Consider the following 24,132-nt stretch of genomic DNA (forward strand, 5'->3'; position numbering starts at 1 on the left):
TGTCCAGCTAATTTCTTTCTATTTTTAGTAGAGACGGGGTCTTTGCTCTTGCTCAGGCTTGTCTTGAACTCCTGAGCTCAAACAATCTGCCCACCTCGGCCTCCCAGAGAGCTAGGATTACAGGCGTGAGCCACCGCACCCGGCCTATGTGTCTTCAGTACATGTTGTCATATGTGATTTCATTTTAAGTAGGAAAATGTTTTTTTCTAAAAATATTCACTCAAAACTATAAACAACAGACAGGCACAATGGCTCAGGCCTGTAATCTTAGCACCCTGGGAGGCTATGAATTACATTCTTCTGTGGAGAAAGTGGGTGCAGCTTTGTACAGGCACATGCATCTCTGTGATCCCTGAAGCCCATTCTCTCGTAAAAAGTAGTGTCCATTCAGGAATAAACATTTGATTTTGTACAATTCATGAGATACATCAAAATTTTGATGTCACTGTATATGTCTTATCACACATCACTCTCTTCAATGTGGCTACAGGCTGATATTTAATCATTTAAAATGAGATCACAATGATATGTGAATGTTGTATAACTGGCCTATCATCTGAAAAAGCATCTTAAAATCTCTAACTTGTGTTATACATCTTTTCTTTCTGTAATATTCCTAAATTCTGCAGATTCTTTCTCAAAAAACTAAGGAGTGAGGGAAATCAAGGGAAGCTATCACAAGTGGGGGAAAGTGACGGCCATCACTATTTTATGAGTACTATGTACACTATTCTATGTGCTTCCCGTGAGTTATTTCACGTAACCCTTGATATTCCTGTGAAGCAGGTATATTATTATCCCCATTTTATAGATGAGGAAGCTGTGTCTTTAAAAGGCTAAGCAACTTGCTCAAAGTCATATAGCTAGTAATGACTGAGCCAGGATTCAAATCCAGGTTTGTGAGAGCAAAGTTCTTGCTCTGCTATAGCCTTTTACATGAAGAGAAATCCCTCTGGATTTGGGAAACAAGGAAATCAGAAGGTAGAGGAATAATATACAGACTTCATGTCAAATAAGATCATGTAATAATGCCATAAAAAGGGTCAGAGGGTCTCAGGGAAGATTTGTAACCATCAAGGAATTTATCACCAAGTTCACATTGCAAAAAAAAGAATACCCATTTAGAATATACATACGTTATTCCTTTCCAAGTGCTTCATAATACACTGTTACAAGCATAAACAGTCTGTCAATTTAGCATTATCCTTTAAGAAGTTTTGGGAGGAAAGTGCAAGCCTACCTGTGATCCACCACCAATATTTCCCCAAATTTATGTCCTCCAAATTATCTAATTCTAAACTTGAAAGGAGGCAGGGAAATAGATGAGTGAGAGCTTTTAATGTGAAGGCTTCCATTACATTCTTTTAAGATATGGTGGGGAATGAGAAATTGAGCTTGTACAAAGAAGGAAGGTTTGGTTACTTGCACAAGATCAGACAAGAAGTAAGTAGTGGTGAAGAGAGAATAACGTTGGTCTTCTTATACCCCATTTAGTTTACACTAGAATAAACTATCCCTTGAATTTTGCAAAAATTAAAGAACAGGCACCAAGAAGAATTTAATATGTATACACATTCAATGACTGAATTAACCCAGCTCAAGTCTAGGTTACCAGAGTAATTCAGTCATTTAAAAATACTTCTGGCCGGGCACGGTGGCTCACGCCTGTAACCCTAACATTCTGGGAGGCCAAGGCGGGTGGATCGCTCAAGGTCAGGAGTTCGAGACCAGCCTGAGCAAGAGCGAGACCCCGTCTTTACTAAAAAGTAGAAAGAAATGATCTGGACAACTAAAAATATATATAGAAAAAAAATTAGTCGGGCATGGTGGCACACGCCTGTAGTCCCAGCTACTTGGGAGGCTGAGGCAGAAGGGCACTCTAGCCCGGGCAACGGAGCAAGACTCTGTCTCAAAAAAAAAAAAAAAATATTTCTGATGACAATTCCCAGAAGTTAAAACCATGTACATACTTAGGAGAGCTTCTCATGTAGTAATAACCAATGGTCCTCAGGCAGGAGAAAATACAAAAAAACAAACAAAATATAGAAAACCTAAGTTAAAAAAGAAGAAGCATGTACACTCATCTCTGTGCCTCCCACAGAGAGAGCACCTTAGTTTAAAACAGAACTTAATAGAGTGTTGGGGCATTCACCAGACAGATTATGTTGAATTTTGGATCTATTAAATGACATCTCAGGTCTTTTTTTTTGCCACAGAGTCTCGCTTTGTTGCCCGGGCTAGCGTAATTGCCGTGGCATCAGCCTAGCTCACAGCAACCTCAAACTCCTGGGCTCAAGGTATCCCCCCGTCTCAGCCTCCCGAGTAGCTGGGACTATAGGCACGAGCCACCATGCTCGGCTAATTTTTGTTTCTATTTTCAGTTGACTGGCTAATTTTTTTCTATTTTTAGTAGAGATGGGGTCTCACTCTTGCTCAGGCTGGTCTTGAACTCCTTACCTCAAGCAATCCTCCCGCCTTGGCCTCCCAGAGTGCTAGGACTATAGGTGTGAGCTACTGCACCCGGCCGACATCTCAGGTCTTAAGTCTATTTATCTTAACTTATGAGAAAATGGGTTTTTATGTTTATTTAACAAATACACAGCTTTTAACATGCATCACGTCAGTGTTGTGAAGTCCTTTACAGCTATTAAACTTCATAACGTTAGAAGGTACCAAGAAGTTTAAGTCAAGGTCAGAGCTAGTAAGTGGCTGGGCTGAGATTCAAACCCAGAGAGCCTGGCTCTTAAGTCTGTGCTCCTGACCACCAGGTTACAGTGTATGGTCTTCATTTGTTTTGAAAGCCACATACAACAACTGCTCTGTTTTCAAGATATTACCTTTCCATTGCTCTCATACCCATGCTAAACTGGATCTTTCTGTATGTAGATTGTGATCTCCAAGAACATGGTCTTTCTCAATTCTCCTGGTTCATTTCCACATTCTCTTAAAGCCCATCCTTGGCTCTGCTACCCACTTGTTCTTTTGGCATTGCTGACTTGCTGATCCTGGATAACTTCTACTCCAAGTTTGCCTTTTCTCTTTCTTGAATTCTAGGACCCTCAGCAATGCTGGGGAGACCGCTGATTAGCCCCACTGTCTTTGACTGTGGCCCTCAGAATCACAGTCACAAGTCACCACACTAGGTAGGCCTCCCCATTTGCCTCAAGCTCCAAGCCCTGCCTCTTGAGGATTTCCCGCTGGACTCAATGGGGTACTTCCCAAATCCACACATCAATCAACAAGCCTATGTGCCACCTCTACACTGTGGCCCCTCAGTAACCCCAGCCACTCAGGGAGTTCCAGATTCTCCCAGGACTGCTCCATTTCTGCTAACAGTGAATTTACCCTCCCAGCCATAATTAGACTTGGCTTTACCTTTGAATTCTCCTTTTCCCTTTACCTCATCACATGTTGAGTAATGGTCATTTATATATCTTAACTCTCCTTCTCAAATGTGTTTCTTCTTTGTATGCACTGCAGGGCTCTGCCCATAGTACATGTGCAATATAAATTTACTCAGTTTAATGCAGTTATCCGAGTTCACCGAGGCAGTTAGCTGTAAAGGCCCACAAAAGGCTTAGGTCCCCAGGTTAACTCCTAGTCTCATATTCTAAATGTGGACCATGATTATTTTCCTTAAAGATCATAAATATGCCAGAGTTCCCCATGCCTCCCAAGCCCTGTGGTTCCAAAACACTGTTCTTTTTCTTCTCAGACAATACATCATGTTCCCTTTTCCATTATGTTTATGTGCTCTAGGGCTCAGCCCTTGGCCCGCTTCCTGTTCCTGCACGGTCGACTTTGGCAACATTAAGCACACCCATATGTACACCCTAGGACAGTCTCGCCCTCTCCCTTGGGCTCCAGGTCCTATTTCCACTTGCTTAATTAATATCTCCAAACAGATGTCTTGCAGGTACCATAAACTCAGTAGTACAAAACTAACCTAATTAGCAACTGTACTCCCTCCTCTCATCCCTAACATTACGTTCCTCCCTGTCTGCCATCTCAATTATTTCATTAACATGTTAGGAAACCACAGCCTGGAGAGTTGTGTTAGAGTAACATGTCCATGGTCACCTAGCTGGTAAATGACAGAGCAGGGATTTGAACTCAGATGTTTTAATTCCAAAGCCTTCGTGCATAACCAATAAACCATGCCTCCAGAATATTCCATTTTTGTAGTAGGCATCTTCACCCGGACTTCCCAGGAGCCCCTGAAATTCAGAATGTCAAAATGTTATTTTTATGTCCCCAACATGTTTTTCCTTTTGCAGTTCACTAAATGGCACACCATCTGACAATTTATCCATGCCAGGAGTTGAACTTGACTCATTCCCTGCATCCAGCCACAGGGTCCTGAGAAATCTCTCTCATCTCTAACCCTCTGCCTCATCCAGGCCTTCTTCATGTCACAATTGAACTAGTATAGTAGCTTCCTAACCATGTACCCTGCTCCATCTGTTTTTCCTTTCAGCTGACTCATTTTCTAAAACTCACAGATGTGCCATCATGTCACTTCCATGCTTTAATTGTTTCTGAGGCCAGATAGTATTAGGCTTATGGAAAGTTTGAATTAACATGGGAAAATACCTATGTTTAATCCAACAAAACAGGATACAGAGTGACCATACATTATGCTACTGAATATATTTTGTCAAACAGAACTCAGAAAAACAAGCTGGGATGTTAAATATCTAAGCAGTTCTCTCTGAGTGATGGAATTATGGGTGTTATGGGTGGTTATTTGTATTTTCTTCTTTTCTTTCTTTTTATTTTTTTAAGACAGAATCTCACTCTGTTGCCCCAGGTAGAGTGCAATGGCGTAATCATAGCTCACTGCAACCTCAAACTCCCAGGCTTAAGCAAACCTGTTGCCTCAGCCTCCAAAGTAGCCAGGATTACAGGCGTGTGCCGCTATGCCCAGCTAATTTTTTTTAAAAAGTTTCTGTAGGACAGGTTCTTACTATGTTGCTCAGGCTGGCCTTGAATTCCTGACCTCAAGTGATCCTCTCGCCCCATCTTCGATTATAGGCGTGAGCCAATGCGTCTGGCCTCATTGAGGATTATTAAGTCAGTTTTTTAAAAAAATCTTTGAGACATCTCTATTGTTTTCAGGAAAAAAAATTATAACTTCTTAACAGGCATACAAGCCAGCTGCAATCTGTCCTTAGCTTATTCTTTTTAAGCCTAGCCCTCTACCCTATGCTCATTTCCTAGCCTTTCTGGCCTCTCATTATGAGGCCAGGAATATGCCCCAAATATGGCATCCACCCTCATGCCTCTGCGTATGGCTCACACATTCACTCACCCTTGGTCACCCAGCCCTCTCCCACCCTGTCTTCAAGCCTACTTCAACTGCTTCGCAGCAGCCTACCCCTCTGCAAGCACCCCTCGTCTGTGTTTCCAAAGCACTCACTGCACCATGATACGGTCATTTATTCATTCATGTCTTTCTCCCTCAGTAGACTGAGGCTTTGTAGGCAGGGCTTGTCTAGTTCATTTCTGTATTTCTGGTACCTAGGAGAGGCGGTCTGCCAGATCGAATGTTTAAATCGAGCAGTTCATTTTTTCTCATTTCTCTTTCTCATACCTCCAAACTTACTAAACCGAGGTGCCACAAAATAAAGAAGCTTCTGAGTTCACCATTCAGTTCTAAGTGAATAAAGACAAGCTGCCATCAAGATGTTTATGAGCTAGCACCACATGTACTCACCATCAAATTGGTTTTAACTAATCAACACTTAAGTGCACATATAGCAATAACATTCATCGGGTGTCAGGCAGATGGCGGGGAAGGAGGGGATGGGTATATTCACACATGAGTGCGATGCGCGTTGTCTGGGGATGGACACGCTTGAAGCTCAGACTCAGTGGGGCAAGGGCAATGGTGTAACCTAAACATTTGTAGCCACATAATACACTGAAATATAAAAGAAAAAAAAAAAGACAGCAAAAAAACAAAAAAAAGATTTCTATGAGCTAAATACATTGGTTAGTGCAGCAACTTTTCCATTATTCTACATATGTTAAAACTCCTACAACTGCAGTTGAAGTTTTCATTGTAACACTAGCAATAACGAAGTGCTGATTAGTCAAGATGGATAATTTCTTTGCTTATGACTTCACTTCCTTGGATTTAAAGCTGATCTGGCAAGAGAAGAAATAGCTAAGGAGTGAATTACTATTTGTCTCTGAATCTAACAAGACCTTAACGGCTAGCCTCTTTAAAGACATTAATGGAGATAAATTTAAAGCTTTACAAAAAAAGAACTTGTTGCCCAGCTTAAGAAATGAATCACCAAGGTAAGCATTATGTTTTAACTCCAAGAAAACTTTGATACCTCACATTATATTCTATAAAATTAATCAATGATTTTTAAGAACAAACTTAGCATAAATGGGAGGAAAAGTAAATTAACTTGGATTATAGCACTTGTTTTTCTATTTGCAATTTACTTCTGAATTTGATTCTGTCATTCTTTCCCCTAGGAAATGATTTTCCTCTTTACTTCTATTGTAGTATGTTCACAATTATAAACCCTCAACGTTCATATGAAATATAATAAAATGGTAATTAAAAATCAGAAGAAACCTGGAAATGAACATTTAAGGTTTTTTTTAAAAAAAATATGCTTTCATAAGTCTCTGCTTTGTGGACACCTGCTTCTTCATTTAACCCCACTTTATTATATAATTTCTTGCATTTTTCGTCAAATGAAGAGTTAACTTCTTTTTATCTGCTTCTGCTATGTTCTTGATAAAACTATTATTACAGTTTTAATATATTACTATTTTGAGCATGTTGCCAGTAACAGATTTGTTATTTATATAAACTTTAGTCTTTAAAAGTACAACTCTATACATTTGGTTTACTATATGAAATACAAATACAGTTTAAGCTACTTATGGTAACTCCAATTCATCATGCCACACAGGAATTATAATACTGCTGCCTCATGAAGTCCTTAAGGGTGCAGGCTGGCAGGGCACAAGAGTGTATGCGCACACTACAATATTCCTTTGCCTTTTCCTAGCCTGTAACTTATGAGTTTTCTTTTCTTCATTTTTTGAGACAGGATATCACTCTGCCTCCCAGGCTGGAGTGTATTGGCATCATCATAGCTCACTACAACCTCAGACTCCTGGGTTCAAGTGATCCTTCTGCCTCAACCTCTTGAGTAGCTGGGACTACAGGTGTGCACCACCACATCTGGCTAATTTTCTTATTTTTTTGTAGAGATGGAGTCTGGCTATGTTGCCCAGGCTGGTCTTGAACTACTGGCCTCAAGCAATCCTCCGGCCTCAGCCTCCGTAAGTGCTAGGATTATAGGTGTGACCAACTGTGCCTGGCCAAATGAAACTTATTTAAGACTATTCTGATGTAAATCTCTATATCCAGTTATATAAAGATTGAAGTAATTTTTTCAGTTGTCTGTATACTGAAACTCTAAATATTCCATTATATCTTACGCATTCAACATGTTAATTTAAGAAGCAGCTGATAATCTGGAGGATTATGCTAACAAGGGAACATGCTTCTTTATAACAGCACAGAATGTTATATTATCACTGAAAAGGATCTTAAGATCATACACAGCTTATATCTTTTAACTAAAAACACAAAGACTTTTATTAACTTGTTCAAGCTCGTACTGCTAATTAGTGGATGAGCCAGAGGTAAGCAACCAGATTTCATAGTCCCAATCCTTTGGGCCACTATATGTTAGTAATGTTTTTATTTTTAAAGATTTTTTTTTTTTAAAAATTTAGTTGTGGTAAAATACACCTAACAAAATTTACCACTTCAACACTACTAACATTTATGTTTGCATTTAGGAACAAGAAAACGCAATATAACAAACATGGCAGCAGCAAAGGAGAACACACCGTCACTACGTAGATATTAAATCTTTAATGGGAGAGATGTGGTGTTTGCATCAACAGCTCTATGGAAAAAAATTTCCTTTTTCTTCCCACATATAGCACTGCTTAAAAGCCCACTCAGGAGAAAGGCCAATTGTACTATTCTAAGTTTCACTGATTTAATAGGAAAACCCTATTAAATCTCTCCCAAACCAAGTAAGACTCATCTATGAAAATGTATACATAATAATATATAACAGGAAAAAAAATACCATCCAGGCATTATCATTAATTAATGCATTTCACTTAATAAGAATAGGTCTTACTGTTCTGTAAATACTTGCTGGTGGCATCATCCCAACGGTAAAAAGTTTCCTTGGTTCTAACCTTCTCTTCCTTCCACCATAGTTCAAGCACAAAAGACACTAAAATCTACCACTTTATCAAAATGTAAAGAGATTCACTTTGCAATGTCCTGTTTCTTTACAGTTTCAGATCATGTTACCAAGTATGACTCACTTTCCCCCACCCACTTCCTTACTTAAACTTTCCCTACTCGAGAGTCAGTATTTATAATTAATTCACTAACTGGAAGAAAATAAACCATTTGCCTCTTTATTTGGGATTTTGTTTAGGGTCAGTGCAAATTGTATCATAAGGATGATTTCACTTTGATTAAAGTTCTAAATACATCTGGCACTGTTTACTCTAAATATTTTAGTATTGGTCCTTTTGAATTTCTGCCTATGTTAAAGCCAATTAAGGCACAGCACCATAAAAAATCCTTAATAATCACGCCTGTAATCCTAGCACTCTGGGAGGCCGAGGCGGGTGGATCCTTTGCGCTCAGGAGTTCGAGACCAGCCTGAGGAAGAGTGAGACCCCGTCTCTACTAAAAAAAATAGAAAGAAATGATCTGGACAACTAAAAATGTATAGAAAAAATTAGCCGGGCATGGTGGCGCATGCCTGTAGTCCCAGCTACTCGGGAGGCTGAGGCAGAAGGATCGCTTGAGCCCAGGAGTTTGAGGTTGCTGTGAGCTAGGCTGACGCCACGGCACTCACTCTAGCCAGGGCAACAGAGTGAGACTATGTCTCAAAAAAAAAAAAAAAAATCCTTAATAGATTTAAGACTTGGATTTTTCATTTACAAATTTTCCTAGAACCATCACATTTTCAATTCTCAACTCTCCTACATAGTTATTTATAAGCAATAAGAGAGCAAGCAATGGAAACGTTTTTCTTGTCTTTAGAGATGCAAATGGCTTTCTAATTCTAGGGAAATTTACGATGATGCTTATATTGCACCTTTGATCCAAGAAATCCCTAGTACTTTGTAAGAGACATATTAATATTCCCAAAGTACTGTATTAATATGATAACAAACAAAATTGCAATGGCCTTGTGACCAGCATTATGTAAAAATTTCTGCTATAGTATAGGTAAATTATGAGTATATTTCACCAGCAAATCAGCTTTTTGTTAGCTGATATTTTGTACATGTGCAGAAACAGCATGCAGACTTTTTCCTCTTTAGAAAGGACATGCATGTGCAGTTGTGATAGCCGCACCAGTTTATTACCCATGGCTGCTGTATTTATTAAAATTTCTTGCAGTTAGCCATTTAAGTGTGTGATTTGTTGCACCAGGGACACAATGCCGGCCTTGAAGTCACAGCAGGAAAAGTCTGGCTATTATTGATTACAAACAGCAGTGTGACCTTGAAAAATCACTTATGCTTTCTAGGACTGCTCCGTCATCTGTAAATGAATTGCTGAACTAAGATGATTTTTAAATGGTCTTCTAACTCAAACTAAGCCATTCATCATAAAATTTGATATTAATTAGAAAACATTAAAAAATAGAAGCCTAGAAAGAGTTATAAATATACTCTGATTAACAATTTGTGAATACTTCCATATTCGTGTCCTTAAAAGTAACATCTACTAGTGGCAAGTTCATCTTCTAGGCCTACTATTAATTTGACTAGATTAGAAACTTCTGGGGAAAAAAAAGATTATACAATTTCTTTTGTCTTAACCCACAGATATTAGGGATGCAGCACCAACATCAAGAGCAACAAAGAACACTTTCTTTCTGTATAAAAGTAATATGTTTATGGTTTTCCTATATCAAAGTCTCCACACTGTTCTGACTTTTGAAATTACAATAGAGATATCAACAGAAAGTACATAAAAAGTGAAATGTCTCCTCACATCATAGGGGAAATGCTCATTAGCAGCCAGAGCTCGAAAATCATTCAAAGCTGGTGTGGGTGATCTGACTCATTCATTTCATGAGTACTATGAGATAAAGAGTTTCAGAACAGCAGTAGAATAGGCAGTGTTTTCCCCTCCCTGTGAGCTAGTCTCATGCTCTACCTTCATCTCCTGGTGCTGGTCCAGCTGTTCCAGTTCCAGAGGGCTTTCTCCATTCTCCCTTTCTAGGACCTTGGCTTCTGTTTCTGCCCCTCCTTTTAGGGGGAGCTCTGGGCCTATGCTCGGAGTCCTGCAGCTGCCATCAGAAGCATCTCCATCATAGTCATTTGTTGTGGGTGACGCGGGACCTGTAGCAGTTTCATCTCTTTCTCCATTCACTAAGAGTGCATCAAGCAAGGGTTCTGAAGTTTGAAGAGGGGCATCTACTTTATCCTCCTCGCATTCCATCTGGCTTTGTGCTGACATTATACCGTTGGCCACACAAGTCTCTGCACCCCGAGTCTGGTCCGTATCATTTTCCTGCTTCCATGGTGGGTGCTGGGAGAGGAGTTTTTGTTGAGGGGTGGTTATCAATCCATGCTTTCCTGGGGTTCTAGGAACATGTAGGTTCACAGCAGAATCTTTCTTCAAATCGCTATAATTTGATAATGCACTAAAAGATAAAACACAAAGGAAGCATGAAAACATTAGCATGGAAAAGTTCTAGAATAAAGGCAAGTTTATCCCAGCTGAAAGGGATATTTGGTGAAGATTTTTTTTCTATCTCTGATGGTTTTAGAAACTTGGATTTGAATATTCTCCGTGCAGCTCTCAGTCTCTTGGGATGCTCTCCACGTTACAATAAACATGTAGATAAAGATGATGAGCCTGATCTTTACTTATAGGGTCTGGAACATTTCCTTGGACTGTTTAATAAGAGTAAAGCCTTAGATGTAAGAAATATTTATATTTAATAAAATCATCTCAAGATTTTTATTTATTGATGTTTCTTAACATTTTGTTTTTTATTATTTTAAAAACAGGTATAGCCTGCCCTTCATTTACAAACAACTTATAAACCAAAAAGTTGCTTTTATTTGGAAAGCATAACATATATTCTCAAAACTTTATTAATACATGCTGTAATAGCCTTTTAATTGGGCTCTTTGTTTCTACTCTTTTTTTTTTTTTTAAGACTAGTCAAGTACAGTAGTGATAAGGGGGAAAGTGGTAGAACAAGGAGTTTAATCTGTAACTGACTGTGAACAATCAAGTGAGATAACTCACTACCTTCGGACCAGCCCTTTGTTTCCACTCTTGATCTCCTCCAATCTAGTCTCTACAACTCAGTCATAGAAATCAAAATTCTCTGAGGGCTTCCTTGCACACATACTTAAGGAAAAACTGGCGTCCTGATAACAGCCTATGAGATTCCACATACTCCAGCTGCCAATGCCCCGGCCTCCTTACATTCCATTCTCCCCTAAACTGGCTGTGCTCTTGCCACACTCCTTGCTGTTCTCCATTCCCGAAAAGCAAATGTGTGCACCTTAGGGTCTTTGCAGCTTCTGTTCTCTGCCTAGAACACCCTTACCCAAAACACTGGTGTGGCTGACTCCTTCTCATCATTCAGGTTTCTGCTCAGATACCATCTCTTCAAAGAGGCTTTCCTAGATTAGTTTATAACAGCACACTCCATCACTAAGTCCACATCTTATTTTATTTTCCTTTGAAGTCCTTATCGTTACTTAACATTGGATGTAGTCCTGATAGTATTAATAGGACAATGGAACCTTATTCTCAATATATAACAATGTTCCTACAGAAATATTTTTATAGCATTTTCATCTAGGATGGGGGTGAGGACAGAATACGAAAGTCTGGGCTATAGTCTTTGAGAGTCCTGTGCCTCAAGTGAGAAAAAGAAAAAAATAATAAAGACTAAAACGCTGTAAGGAACAGACTGTGCTGTCTTGTTCTCTGTGTCATTCCTACCTGTTAGCACAGTGCTTGACACCCGGGAAGTGCTCAATACAGATTCGATGAACTATGAATGATTGTGATAAGGATGATGTGATAGTGACAGTAAAAGCAGGTAACATTTATTAAGTGCATACTAAGTATCACAACCCCTTTATATTGATTATTTTGTTTCATCCTTATTGTAACTTCAAAAATAGGGACCCCATAAATAGAGAAATTTAGTCTTAGAAAGTTTTATACTGTGGTCAATGTTCCATGGCTAATAAGTGAAAAAGCCAGAGTTCAAACCATGAAGTTCAGCTCTAAATCTCATGGTCTTCACAGAAGGATAGAATGAAGATCGGGTGAATGGGCAGCAGGCACAGTGTGGAAACAAGTCAGGGGCTGGCTGTACTTCCCAGTGCAGGTGGAGAGGTGACAGGGTCGAGGGAGGCAGGGGAGGAGACAGCAGCAAGGTCACAAGGACAATGCTGGGATGTGTGTCACCTTCTCTCTTCACTTCCCCCTTCCCAGTCACTGCCGATCTTGGACTGCAGAATGGAAACAAGGAATAACAACAGACAGCAAGAAAGTGATAAGTGAGTGAAAAAGATAGGAGTTAAGTCCAGGCCATAGAAAGGGAAGGAAAAATTTAGTATGGTAAAATGAAATATATATAAAAGTTGGAGGTGGGTCAATATAAATAAATATTACACAATCCACCATTGACATTTCCCAAACAGTCCTTGGAGATCTGAATCAAACTGTCCTCTTTTTCATGCCCGTATCAGTGTCTGGTCCCCTAATAGAAAGATCCTCAACAGACCCTCTGTACCAAACTTGAGCATGCAAAGGACTTTTCTAAAGGACTGTTTTGGATCCAAGCTGGAAATTTTCCTTAAGTGACATCAAGGGTATGAGGGGGTGGGGGGATAGGGATAAGGTACAGAAGGAGGTAGTAAAAGCAGTAGTTCAACAAGTGTTTAGAGGATTCCTGCTGCTTTGTGGATGCCAAACCATGGGGGAAAATACTTGACCTTGCAAGAAGCAATGTTTAGGTTTGTAGGAAAATGTTATTTATTTCTGAAATCTTTAAGTCTTTCCTAGGTTAATAAGAGTACTCGATTCTGCGCTCTGGAAGGCCAAGATGGGAGGATCGCTCGAGGTCAGGAGTTTGAGACCAGCCTGAGCAAGAGTGAGACCCTGTCTCTACTAAAAATAGAAAAAAAATAACCGGAACACTAAAAATATACAGAAAAAATTAGCCGGGCATGGTGGCGCGTGCCTGTAGTCCCAGCTACTCGGGAGGCTGAGGCAGAAGGATCGCTTGAGCCCAGGAGTTGGAGGTTGCTGTGAGCTAGGCTGATGTCACGGCACTCTAGCCCGGGCCACAGAGCAAAACTCTGTCTCAAAAAAAAAAAAAAGAGTATTCTGAAAGAGAGGAAGGAAGGGAGGGAGGGAAAGAGAGAGAGAAAGAAGAAAGGAAACCAGTTTAAAAAAAAAAAATCTTACTGTAGATTTCTCATGTTAATAAAATAGGGTTACTTGGATCACTGCCCAGTGCAAAACTGTGATGCTCAGGTAAGGTCTTAACAGCAGTGTAATACGACCCTCTATGACCACCCTGACCAGACTCGACTCTAACAGATGTTGGTTCTTCCTGTCAATTTCCCATGGTAACTCAGAGCTTGGCGACCACCCTCTATTTGATAAAGTACTAGTTCAGGCTCTAATAACCAGGGTTAAAACCAAAAACCACCTTTGCAGGCACATGGCTGTAAATACAGTAAATACAAATTTCCCACTAAAGTCCTATAGATCCAATGCAATATTAACCTACTCAGACACTAGGGGCCAGTTTGTGGTGGTAATAACTCCCTGAGAACACAATTATTTTTCATACTGGCAGTACCACAGTTAACAGCCCTTCACCAGACTTGCCGAAACACATTTCACTCTATCTGCACTCAGAACAAACTTGCTTAAAATATAAATAAATTATAGCACATCTCTTCTTGCGTCAAATCTTCCAGCTTTCCATCAAAAAATGACTTTGAATTTGTAAAGTTTCAAAGAGTAAAAAAAAAACTGGTATCAAAAAACCATAAACATTTCACATGTAGGGAGGATACCAAAATGGTGAGGCTTGTAGGACTCAGCCTTTGGAAGACTGACCCATTCAGGGCTTCACAAAGACACCTTTGAAACCTGGGGTCACGGGCTCTGGCACACACTACGATTGGGATCAAGGTGCCAGCCCTCCTTGTGTTCTGCAGTCATTGGGCATAGCCCCTGGACTCTGCAAACAGGAGGGGTTACACTGTATAGTTTATTAAATCAACTTACCCTGAGAAGCAAAAAAGAAAAGTTATAAATGGAATTAAATCATTCCAGTAAAGATCACTGTAAATTAAGACAGCAAAGGTATTATAAATCCTAGTTCAGAGGGGCAGATGTTGACATTTAAATATTTATGACCAAAGTTCCAACAAATGATCAGAAATGAAAAATGAAGACAGGTTTCTAAGTTACTTTGCTCCAAAACTTGTAAATAGATATAGTCCCATTTTTAAAATGAGGGACACTGTAGTTTTGTGTTTGGTCACAATTTCCAAAAGATTCTCAAACTATTTCAAAGCCATGATTTCATTACATAAATAACAACAAATCCTGCAAATAAATAATAAAATCACCTAATGGGAAACCAATCCCAAAATTACACTGGAATGAATGAAAACATTTGGCTTCAAGGATGAAAGTGAAGTTATATACATTCTGTTTAATTATATATAGACTTTTTGTGACATAAAAACAAAACCCTCACAATAAAATTTTTTAAAAATTCTATTTAAGTCAGTGATGAAATTTCTTTTCATCAAAAGACTCTAAGAGAAAACAATCGAGTGTCTTATAAATAGAAAAGCAACCGATGCAAGTTTGTTTTTATGTTTGAGTCAGAAATATACACTATTTCACCAACTTTTTTTGAACATTAGGACTAAAGAATAAATTATATCTAATAAATACAAAACTGAAATTTAGCATGGATTTTGCTATCAGTAATAATAGCTCTTTCCAAAACAGACCATAAGATGGGGTATGTAGAGAGGGGAAAGAGGGACTGAATGGGTGTAGAAGACCCACAGTAAGTAAAATGGGTCAGAAAGAAGAGAGGGTTCCAGGGAGGAGACAAGCCCACAGGAGTCACATTCACAACATACAAAGTAAGAAACACAGACAGAGACAACCTGCTGGCCTTTCCAACCCAGCTATCCAGTGACCAACAGAATAACACGTAGATACAGAGGAAATGAGAACGCACATATATACGAAAGCACACAATTTGATGAAAAAGCTGGTGGCCTACAGTGCTGCACACAGGTAATACATAGTAAACGACAATTCATATTAGGGTATGATTAAATCATTTATTTTAAAAATTCATTCTTTTTAAAGGCCTACCAAACCTAACAGGAATAAGATACTATTAATATGTTTTTGATTTACAAAATCTACGATGACTCTATCATCTTTTCAAAAACCAGCTTTCTTCTTCCCCCCTGCCTTCTCCCAATGCAAATTAAGTCTTACCTGCCTCCTTCAAAGCGACTGATGAGATCTGATACCTTACTGGGTTTTTCTTTTGAGACACAAGAAGCAGAGGCAGGTTTAACTTCCTCCATCCTTGGTTTTACACTAGGTAAAGCTTTATGCCTGGGGGTTTGGTGTATATTGGATGAAGGTGAATTCTGCAGGTGTAATGGCTTTGGAGGCACTGTAGAAAAAGAATAGAATTCAGTATTTCACCGATATTTTGTTCTTTAACAATAAAAATTCTAGTGTTCTGGGTGCAAAAATCCCCAGCGTCATCGCAAACTATTGTAAAGGGGGTATGTAAAACTTTAAACTGAACCATAACCAAAGGACCTTTGTTTATTTTGGACATTTGCTTTGTGTCCTGTGGAAATGCCATCTCCAAATTTAAGTGGTTCTTTTGATTTTAGTTCTTAACTGTGGCATTATTAAGCATCTAGGAATCTACATAAGTCTACGGCATTCCAAACTCTGTTACAGATAACACAGCAGTTATTCATCTAAACAGGGAAAAGAAGGTGCTAAATTTGAAACTAAATCCCAGAGATACACTGTTTGCAACAAAATAGATTTTCAATATTAGACCAATAACAGATACTAGAATCGACAGATACTAAGTTAAACAACATAAAAGCCAACAAAACAACAAACAACAGTAATATAATGTTACATTAATACAGCATCTTCTCATTTAACAAAAGCACTTTATCCCAGTCTGAGCAAGAGCGAGACCCCGCCTCTACTAAAAATAGAAAGAAAGTAATCGGACAACTAAAAATATACAGAAAAAATTAGCCAGGCATGGTGGCACATGCCTGTAGTCCCAGCTACCCGGGAGGCTGAGGCAGAAGGATTGCTTGCACCCAGGAGTTTGAGGTTGCTGTGAGCTAGGCTGACGCCACGGGCACTCGCTCTAGCCCGGGCAACAAAAGTGAGACTCTTGTCTCCAAAAAAAAAAAAAGGCACTTTATCTCATTTGATCTTAGGTAAAATCTTATACTTTATAGTTCTCTGAGGTAGGTACTATTATTTGCCTCTTATGCGTATGAAGGTTTAGAGGGGTTAAGTGATTCGCCCGGGGCAACAAGGCTAATCTGATTTTATGACTGGTACCCAGACTCTAGCTCCTTCTATCATCAGCACTGCTCCCCATCATTAATCCAGCAAAAGGCAGTGGAGGGACAGAGAGGTTCTATTATTGTTGTCTGCTACATTATATAGTTAGTGCTTTGGGTTTGGATATTTGTTCCCTCCAAACTTTATGTTGAAATCGGGTCTCCCGTGTTGGAGGTCGGGCGTAGTGGGAGGTGTCTGGGTACTGGGGCAGGTCCCTTATGAAGGGATTGGTGCCATTCTCGCAGTAGTGAGTTTGTTCTCTAGTTCCTGTGAGAGCTGGTAGTTAAGAGTCTGACACCTAGCCCCACCCTCTTTAGCTTCCTTTCTAGCCATGTGATCTCTGCACAGGCCGGCTTCGCAGTGCCTTCCACCTCGGGTGGAAGCAGCCTGAGGCCCTAGCCAGAAGCCAAAGAGATGCTGGCACTCTGCTTCCTGTACAACCAACCTGTAAAACCATTAGCCAAATAACCTTTTCTTCTTTATGAATTACCCAGCCTCAGGTATTCCTTTACAGAAACACTAAACAGACTAAGACCCTTGGCTTGCATCAATATACCCCACATCATTTGCTTACTTAATGAGTCCTTCACTCAATTACCACAATAGGAATAGGTCACTTCATGAAATACTAAAATTTTCAGAATTTCCCCAACAGACTGTAGATGAGAAAACACAATACACCATAAGCATGTAATCAGTGCAGGAATTACTTTACTTTTGAAAACCAATACTTTTCTTTGAGATTAACATGCAAAGTAAAAGATTATACCATGTATGGTTTTTTTCCACAGCTGGTTTTGGCAGATCAAATAGAATCATCTCTTTTTTTTCCTTCTTTAAATTCTTCTTTTACTTTATGGAAGAAGGGTGAGGAATCATGTCTCCTAATTACATGCCCCATTTTCCCCCCTGCTGGTTACCCTGGTTTTCAGTTATCTCATCTCTTTTATAAACTCAGCTAGCTGACAGCTGCCTGATGCTCACTGGCCTAGATTTCATCATTTTGGTGCCAGTTACCAATTTATTACAGGGTAGGAAAAAAAAAATCACAATGAACTACAAGTGGAGCAATTAATTCACTGACATCTCTTTTAATACAAACAAGAAGAAAATCCCAATGAAAAACTGGTATGCTTTTTTTCATGAAAATGATATTTTCCAAGTTTTGTTCAGGGGGATGATTAGTGTAGAATCAATTGGGAAGGAAAGGACTTATATAAGATTAATATTTGTTAACTTTAAGGGAAAAACTCCTGTGTAGAATAAATAAGTACTAAAGTAACAAAACAGGAAAATCTCCCACCAATAAAAAAAAATTGACATTTAGAATAATTTCAATGTTTTTAACTGGAATATTGAAAGAAGTGAACATATTCTCTATAATTCTATGTACTAAAATTGTTACGAAATAACTCCTCCAAACCTAGAGTTTATTCACTGAACGTTCCTTATTTATTATGTGCCAGATGCTGGAAACACTCAAATAATACAGATCAGCCAGATTCTCAGAGATGACTCCACTGCCTTTCAATTCTAAATTATGCCCATCTCTTAAACTATTTCATAGCATTGTGTACTTTTTCTCCAAAGTACTTATAATAATTTATTATGTAATAATTATTAAGTAGGATTAAAATAATAAAGTGACAATAAAATATTTTTTTCATTTATTTTATTTTATTTTATTTTATTTATTTATTTTTGAGACACAGTCTGGCTCTGTTGCCTGGGCTAGAGTGCCGTGACATTGGCCTAGCTCACAGCAACCTCAAACTCCTGGGCTCAAGCAATCCTTCTGCTTCAGCCTCCCGAGTAGCTGGGACTACAGGCATGCGCCACCACGCCTGGCTAATTTTTTCTATATATGTGTTTTTAGTTGTCCAGATCATTTCTTTCTATTTTTTTAGTAGAGACGGGGTCTTGCTCTTGCTCAGGCTGGTCTTGAACTCCTGACCTTGAGCGATCCACCTGCCTCGGCCTCCCAGCGTGCTAGGATTATAGGAGTGAGCCACCGTGCCTGGCCAACAATAAAATCTTGAATATATTATAGATTTAAAGCTTTTTCCTCCACAAGCCTAGAATTTCCCTGATATGACAAAAATCTCAAGATGATATATGAATGGCTAAAGTGTTAGAGATATCTTAGAGGAAAATTCTGTTCTTTTATCATTTATAATGTAATAAAAATAACATGTATTTTGCTCAAAAGGTGTCACTGCTGCATGAAAATGATTTTTTCAACTCTCGAAGTTAAGCAGCAACCTAGGAGCATATAATGTAGAATTCAAAGGGAAATATATTTGGTATACTGTGTACTTGTAATGCTAAAAATCCAATTCCTATTAAAAACCAAAATGTCCTGTTTCAGTTTAATACTTTGTACCCAAAGGAAATAACGACAGCAGCAGGAACAACTAAGAAATTGATAGCTCAAATTATTGAAACTAAATTTCTCTTCATGGCCACCTTTCTCAGCTTCTGCGAAACTAAAGAAACCATAGTCATCCTTTATATGTCTAAGGATTCATCTTTTTCCTTCTCACCTATATGGTCTCCAGGGATTTGCACTATGGAGTCCTATCTTCTTTCTTTTACATCTTTCCCTTCGTCAACTTTAGTCTCTTTCAGCAATGCTTTCAGCTACTGCCTCTAAGGGTGAACCCTCATGCCCAAATGAATCTCCCAATTTCTTTTAAAGGATGAGTGTCAGCATTTCCAAACGCTCCCTGGACATCTCCTCCTGGGCGTCCTATCGGCAACTCCAGCTCATTTTATTTAAAACTCAGTTTACTATCACTTCTCCCAGCACACAAGCTTCTCCTCCACCTATGCTTTCCATTTCCGTTAATGGTAACATTCATTCATCTCAGAATCACTCATTCACTAAATGTATATTTAACACTGGCTATGGACCAGACAGTGTTCTAGGAATTGCGGATCTGTTCCTTGCTCTCATGGATGTGCAGCCCAGTGGGGAAAGTCCTCTCTCCCTCTGGAGAAAGCAGCAAGATCAATCAGCAATGTCTGCCCTGGGTATGAAATGGGAGACTATCTGCTATTATTGCTTTAAAATTACCCTAATAGTTAAAAACTCTCTCATATAATGTGTAACCAAGAATATGAAGGGTGGTGGAATATGTCCCCTCAAATATGCCACTTTGGAATAAGGATTATTTTGACCAAAAGGGACTTGAAAAACAGCAGGTGCAAGAAGGGTGCTCTGACCTTCTGCTTTTTCCTGAAAGCAAAAGATAAAAGCTTCCATATAGAAGATGTCATCCCTATAAAAGAAGGAAATAACAGCGTTATTACCATTGATGGGGCGTTCAGGCTGAGAAAAATGTGTACAAATAAACCTTATTAAACTAACCCATAAGATAACTTCCTAGTGACTTTTCCCCCATTAAATGAGGAAAAGCTCCTTTGTCTTCTCACATTTTCAAAATGTTCTACTCTTTGTCCAATTTGGCATATAAGCATTCAGCTCTACCTGTTTCTTTGAGTGTTCATTTTTCTTGTGGAGATTCCCATGTATATGTTAAAAAAAAAATTAAAACTTGTTTTTCTCTTGCTCATCTGTTTTATGCCAGTTCAATTCTTCTACCTAGCTAGAGACCCTAAAAGGATAGAGGAGAAAATTTCCTCTTCTACACGTGTATAAGAAAGATCGTGAATTAGAAAGGACCAGTAAATCCTTTACATAGTAATATAATCCAGGTTGTTAAGAATCAACTATAAAACTAAAAAGAAACTTAAAATCTAGAGCTAAACAGCTGGGCATGGTAGCTCACACCTGCAATCCTAGCTGTCTGGTAGGCTGAGAGGTGGGAGGATTGCTTGAGCTCAGGAGTTAGAGACCAGCCTCAGGAAGACAGAAACACCAGCTCTACTAAAAATAGAAAAAATTAGCCAGGTGTGGTGGTGCATGCCTGTAGTCCCAGCTACTCGGGAGGCTGAGGCAGGAGGATCACTTGAGCCCAGGAATCTGAGGTTGCTGTGAGCTAGGCTGATGCCATGGCACTCTAGCCTGGGCAACGGAGTGAGACTCTGTCTCAAAAAAAAATAAAATAAAATCTATAGCTAAAGAAATCATGATTTTATAAAGCACACAAATAGTCAATGTTTTAGAAGGTTGGGTTTTTTTCAAATTAATTCTACAATGGAAAAAAGATTATAAGTTGTAGGCAATATTCTAAGGACACAGTTTATTATTAGTCTCTATTAGTATTGGAGATTATGAGAATGGAAAACTCTGAAGCTCCAATTTCTCTGCATCTTCTTTTAATATTTCAATTATTTATTTAGATTTTTTTCTTTTTTCAGATACTGTATTACATCTAGACATCAATAATATGACATTTAAAACAAGCAAAACCATTTCCAGATTTAGGTTTCACACTCTACCAACAGTGTAGCATACACCTACAATCTTTCCCTATTTCGTTGATAAGCTTTTTATAGCAGTAAGATTTTCAGGTAAAAGATACTCTACTCTGAATTTAAAATGTCTACTACAACATTTTTCACTGAATGAGAACACCTACATACATTCTGCTAGGATATGAACACTTGCAGAATAATGTTACTAAGAAGCTGATTATATACATCTAGATCTAAAGGAAAACAACATTTCTATTGGAAAGCCACGACCGTAGGTTGTTCATTTTCTTTTGAAAAAGATTTCTTGGGAACCTTCTTTATACCTGCCTCATCTCTACTCTCCCACCGCCATGCAGCCTAGATTCCAGCCACATTGAATTGCATACTGCATTGTAAGCTTCCTAGGTTTTGCTCCGGCCCTCAGACTTGAACACACCATGAATGTCCCTTGCAATCTCATTGGTCCACTTGGCAAACGCCCATACTTCCTACGAAGCTCACCTCAGTCATCAACTCTTTTTAAAAGATTTACCTGACTCGTCCACCCCTAAACTTCCCTTGTCCTCTCACCCTCCCTTAAAAATCTTCACACATCCTTCTCAACTAATGTCTGTCACATTGTTTTGTAATAATTTAGAACCATGGTTCCTTGATGGACAGGAAAGGAGTCTTACTAATCTTTATTTCGGTCTGTCTCTTCTAACCATCTGATTATATGTTAAGTAAGGTTCAAGTCTTAAGGAAAATCACTATTTCACAAAACTGATTCATCATTTAATCTTATTTCTCCAACTAAAGACTGAAAAAATACATACTTTAGCACACTTTGAGGGTAAGTGTTTAGAGAAGGATTTAAAAGCATGCTACATAGAACCACCCCATCTGTGAAAGCACTTTGTAACTGCACAAGATTAACACATATAAGACTTATCTATTTTTAAGATAGCCATGTAACATCTCTGTGGAATTTCATGGTAGGATACAAGGTTTCAAGACACAGTAATGCCCTTAATCTGCCCCTCTCCCCTTCAGCCCTCCTTGTCACTTCTACAATGCTCTGTGAAGAAATGGAGCGTATAGACCCAGAAGACTTTTGTATTATATGAAAGAAAGGAATAATTAGAATAAAGAACTCCTATATATTATTAACTAAAAGAGCCAGCAACCCAAAGGCTGTAAATAGGAAAAAGTGTTCACCCTCATTAATAATCAGGGAAATACAAATTAAATCCATAATACAATACCATTTTGTCCACATCAGACTGACCAAAAATTCTAAATCTGACAATACCAAGTGAAAGTGAGATATGAAGCAATGTGGACACTCATACATTTCTGGCGAAAATATAAATTGATAAAAACCACTAAGAATTTAGCATTTTCAAATACATAGCAATTTTTATACATTTATATAGGGCTTTGTTTTCACTTTTTCATTAATTCAACAAATATTTACCGAAAACCTATTAAGTTCTAGGTACTTTGGTTTATCAATGAGCAAAAGGAAAAACAATAAACAAAAAAAAAATCACAAGTAAACCACACACCAGAAGGAAGTAAGTGCTAGGAGAAAAAGGGAGGAGTTAAAAGAACAAGGTAAGTAAGAGCCAGACGTGGGGGTTTGAGGGCAGATTTTGTATTAAACACAGTGTTCACAGTGGGCCTCTTTGAGAAGAGGGGGTTTGAACAAGACTCGGAGAAGTTGAGGGAATTATTCGGGGAAACCAGTCCACCAGGTAGAGTGAAAGCCAGGGAGGCCTACAGTCTGGAGACCAATGTGACCAGAGCCGAATGAGCAAGTGGGCAAAAAGTAGGTACTGAGGTCAGAGAGGGTGAAAGGGGCAGCCTTGCAAAAATAACAGGAAAATATCTAATTCTGCAATTTCTTAGCAACAGTTAAAGATCAATCCCATGAGTTCTCTCACTAACAGGCACCCTGCAGGAGTCCTATTTTGCACAATTTCTGAAAAGAGATGAACAGATGGAAAAGAAAAGTAAATCTTTCTCTTTAAAATTGTTTTTTTGAGAATCTGATTTTACAGACTTCCTGAGTAAACAGCAGGAGAACAAGCTGCAGCCTCAACCATATCTCAAGGGCAGAGTCACATCTCCTGTGATAACCTGTCTCCAAGGAAAGATGGGGAAACTAACTCTTGGACTTTAACAGCCTGCCCCATCCTGCTTTTATTATCAATTGACAACCATCACTTTTTTTCCTCTTCACTCCCCTTTAAAATCAGCAAGCCACTTGGTCTCAGAGCTGGCACCTCCCTTCTCTTTCTTTGGGATGCCACTGCTGGCTCCCTGCTCTCTTCCCCCCATCTCTCTCTCCTCTAAGAAGATAAAATAAACTTTTTTTACTTTTATATATCCTAATCTCTGCATGAGAAATCCTTCTCTCCCCACACTGTGAGCACCTACTAAGCTTTCCATCCTAACAGGGGGCCTGATAGTGTAGCATCTGTGGACCACTGTAGGGACTTGGACTTTGTGCAAAATGAGAAGTCACTGCAGAGTTCTGAGCAGAGATGTGACGTGATATGACTTGACTTACAACTTAACTTCACTCTGTCTGCTGTGTTGAGGATGTAGGGAGGAGCAGGGTAGGAGCAGGGAGAACAATTAAGAGTTACCATGGAAATCCAGAAAAGAGATAATGGTGCTTAGAAGGAGGCAGTGAGAAACAATTGGACTCTAGCTATAATTTAAAAGTAGATTTCCCAATCAATTAAACGTAAGGTATGAGAGAAGAGGGGAATCCAGGATGACTGAGACCTTTGGCCTGAACCACCGGGAGGATACAATGGTCATCAGCTGACACAGCAGGTAGAGCGATGTTTGGAGAGCGAGATCGGTAGCTCTGTTTTCCAGACGCTAAGTTTGTGATATCTATTTGACTATAAATAAAATGGGCCTGGCTGGGCATAGTGGCTTACACCTGTAATCCCAGGAATTTGGGAGGCCAGGAGATCACGACCAGACAGGGCAACATAGCAAGACCCTATCTCTAAAAATAT

The 24,132-nt window shown here is 39.0% G+C and overlaps 1 protein-coding gene across 1 annotated transcript in view; it reads right to left on the minus strand.

Annotated features, from left to right (window-relative positions):
- FGD4 (FYVE, RhoGEF and PH domain containing 4) overlaps positions 1–24,132 on the minus strand; it is a 79,362-nt gene that overhangs the window by 50,035 nt on the left and 5,195 nt on the right. Inside the window, exons 2-3 of the mRNA XM_012641051.1 lie at positions 15,617–15,800; positions 10,247–10,736 (exon numbers count right to left, since the gene is read on the minus strand). Of these exons, the coding sequence (XP_012496505.1) occupies positions 10,247–10,736; positions 15,617–15,708 (582 nt within the window). The 5' untranslated portion in view covers positions 15,709–15,800. The remainder of the gene's footprint in view (positions 1–10,246; positions 10,737–15,616; positions 15,801–24,132) is intronic.

The sequence above is a fragment of the Propithecus coquereli genome, unplaced genomic scaffold (assembly GCF_000956105.1).
Source record: "Propithecus coquereli isolate 6110/MARCELLA unplaced genomic scaffold, Pcoq_1.0 Scaffold16, whole genome shotgun sequence".
Taxonomy (NCBI): domain Eukaryota; kingdom Metazoa; phylum Chordata; class Mammalia; order Primates; family Indriidae; genus Propithecus; species Propithecus coquereli.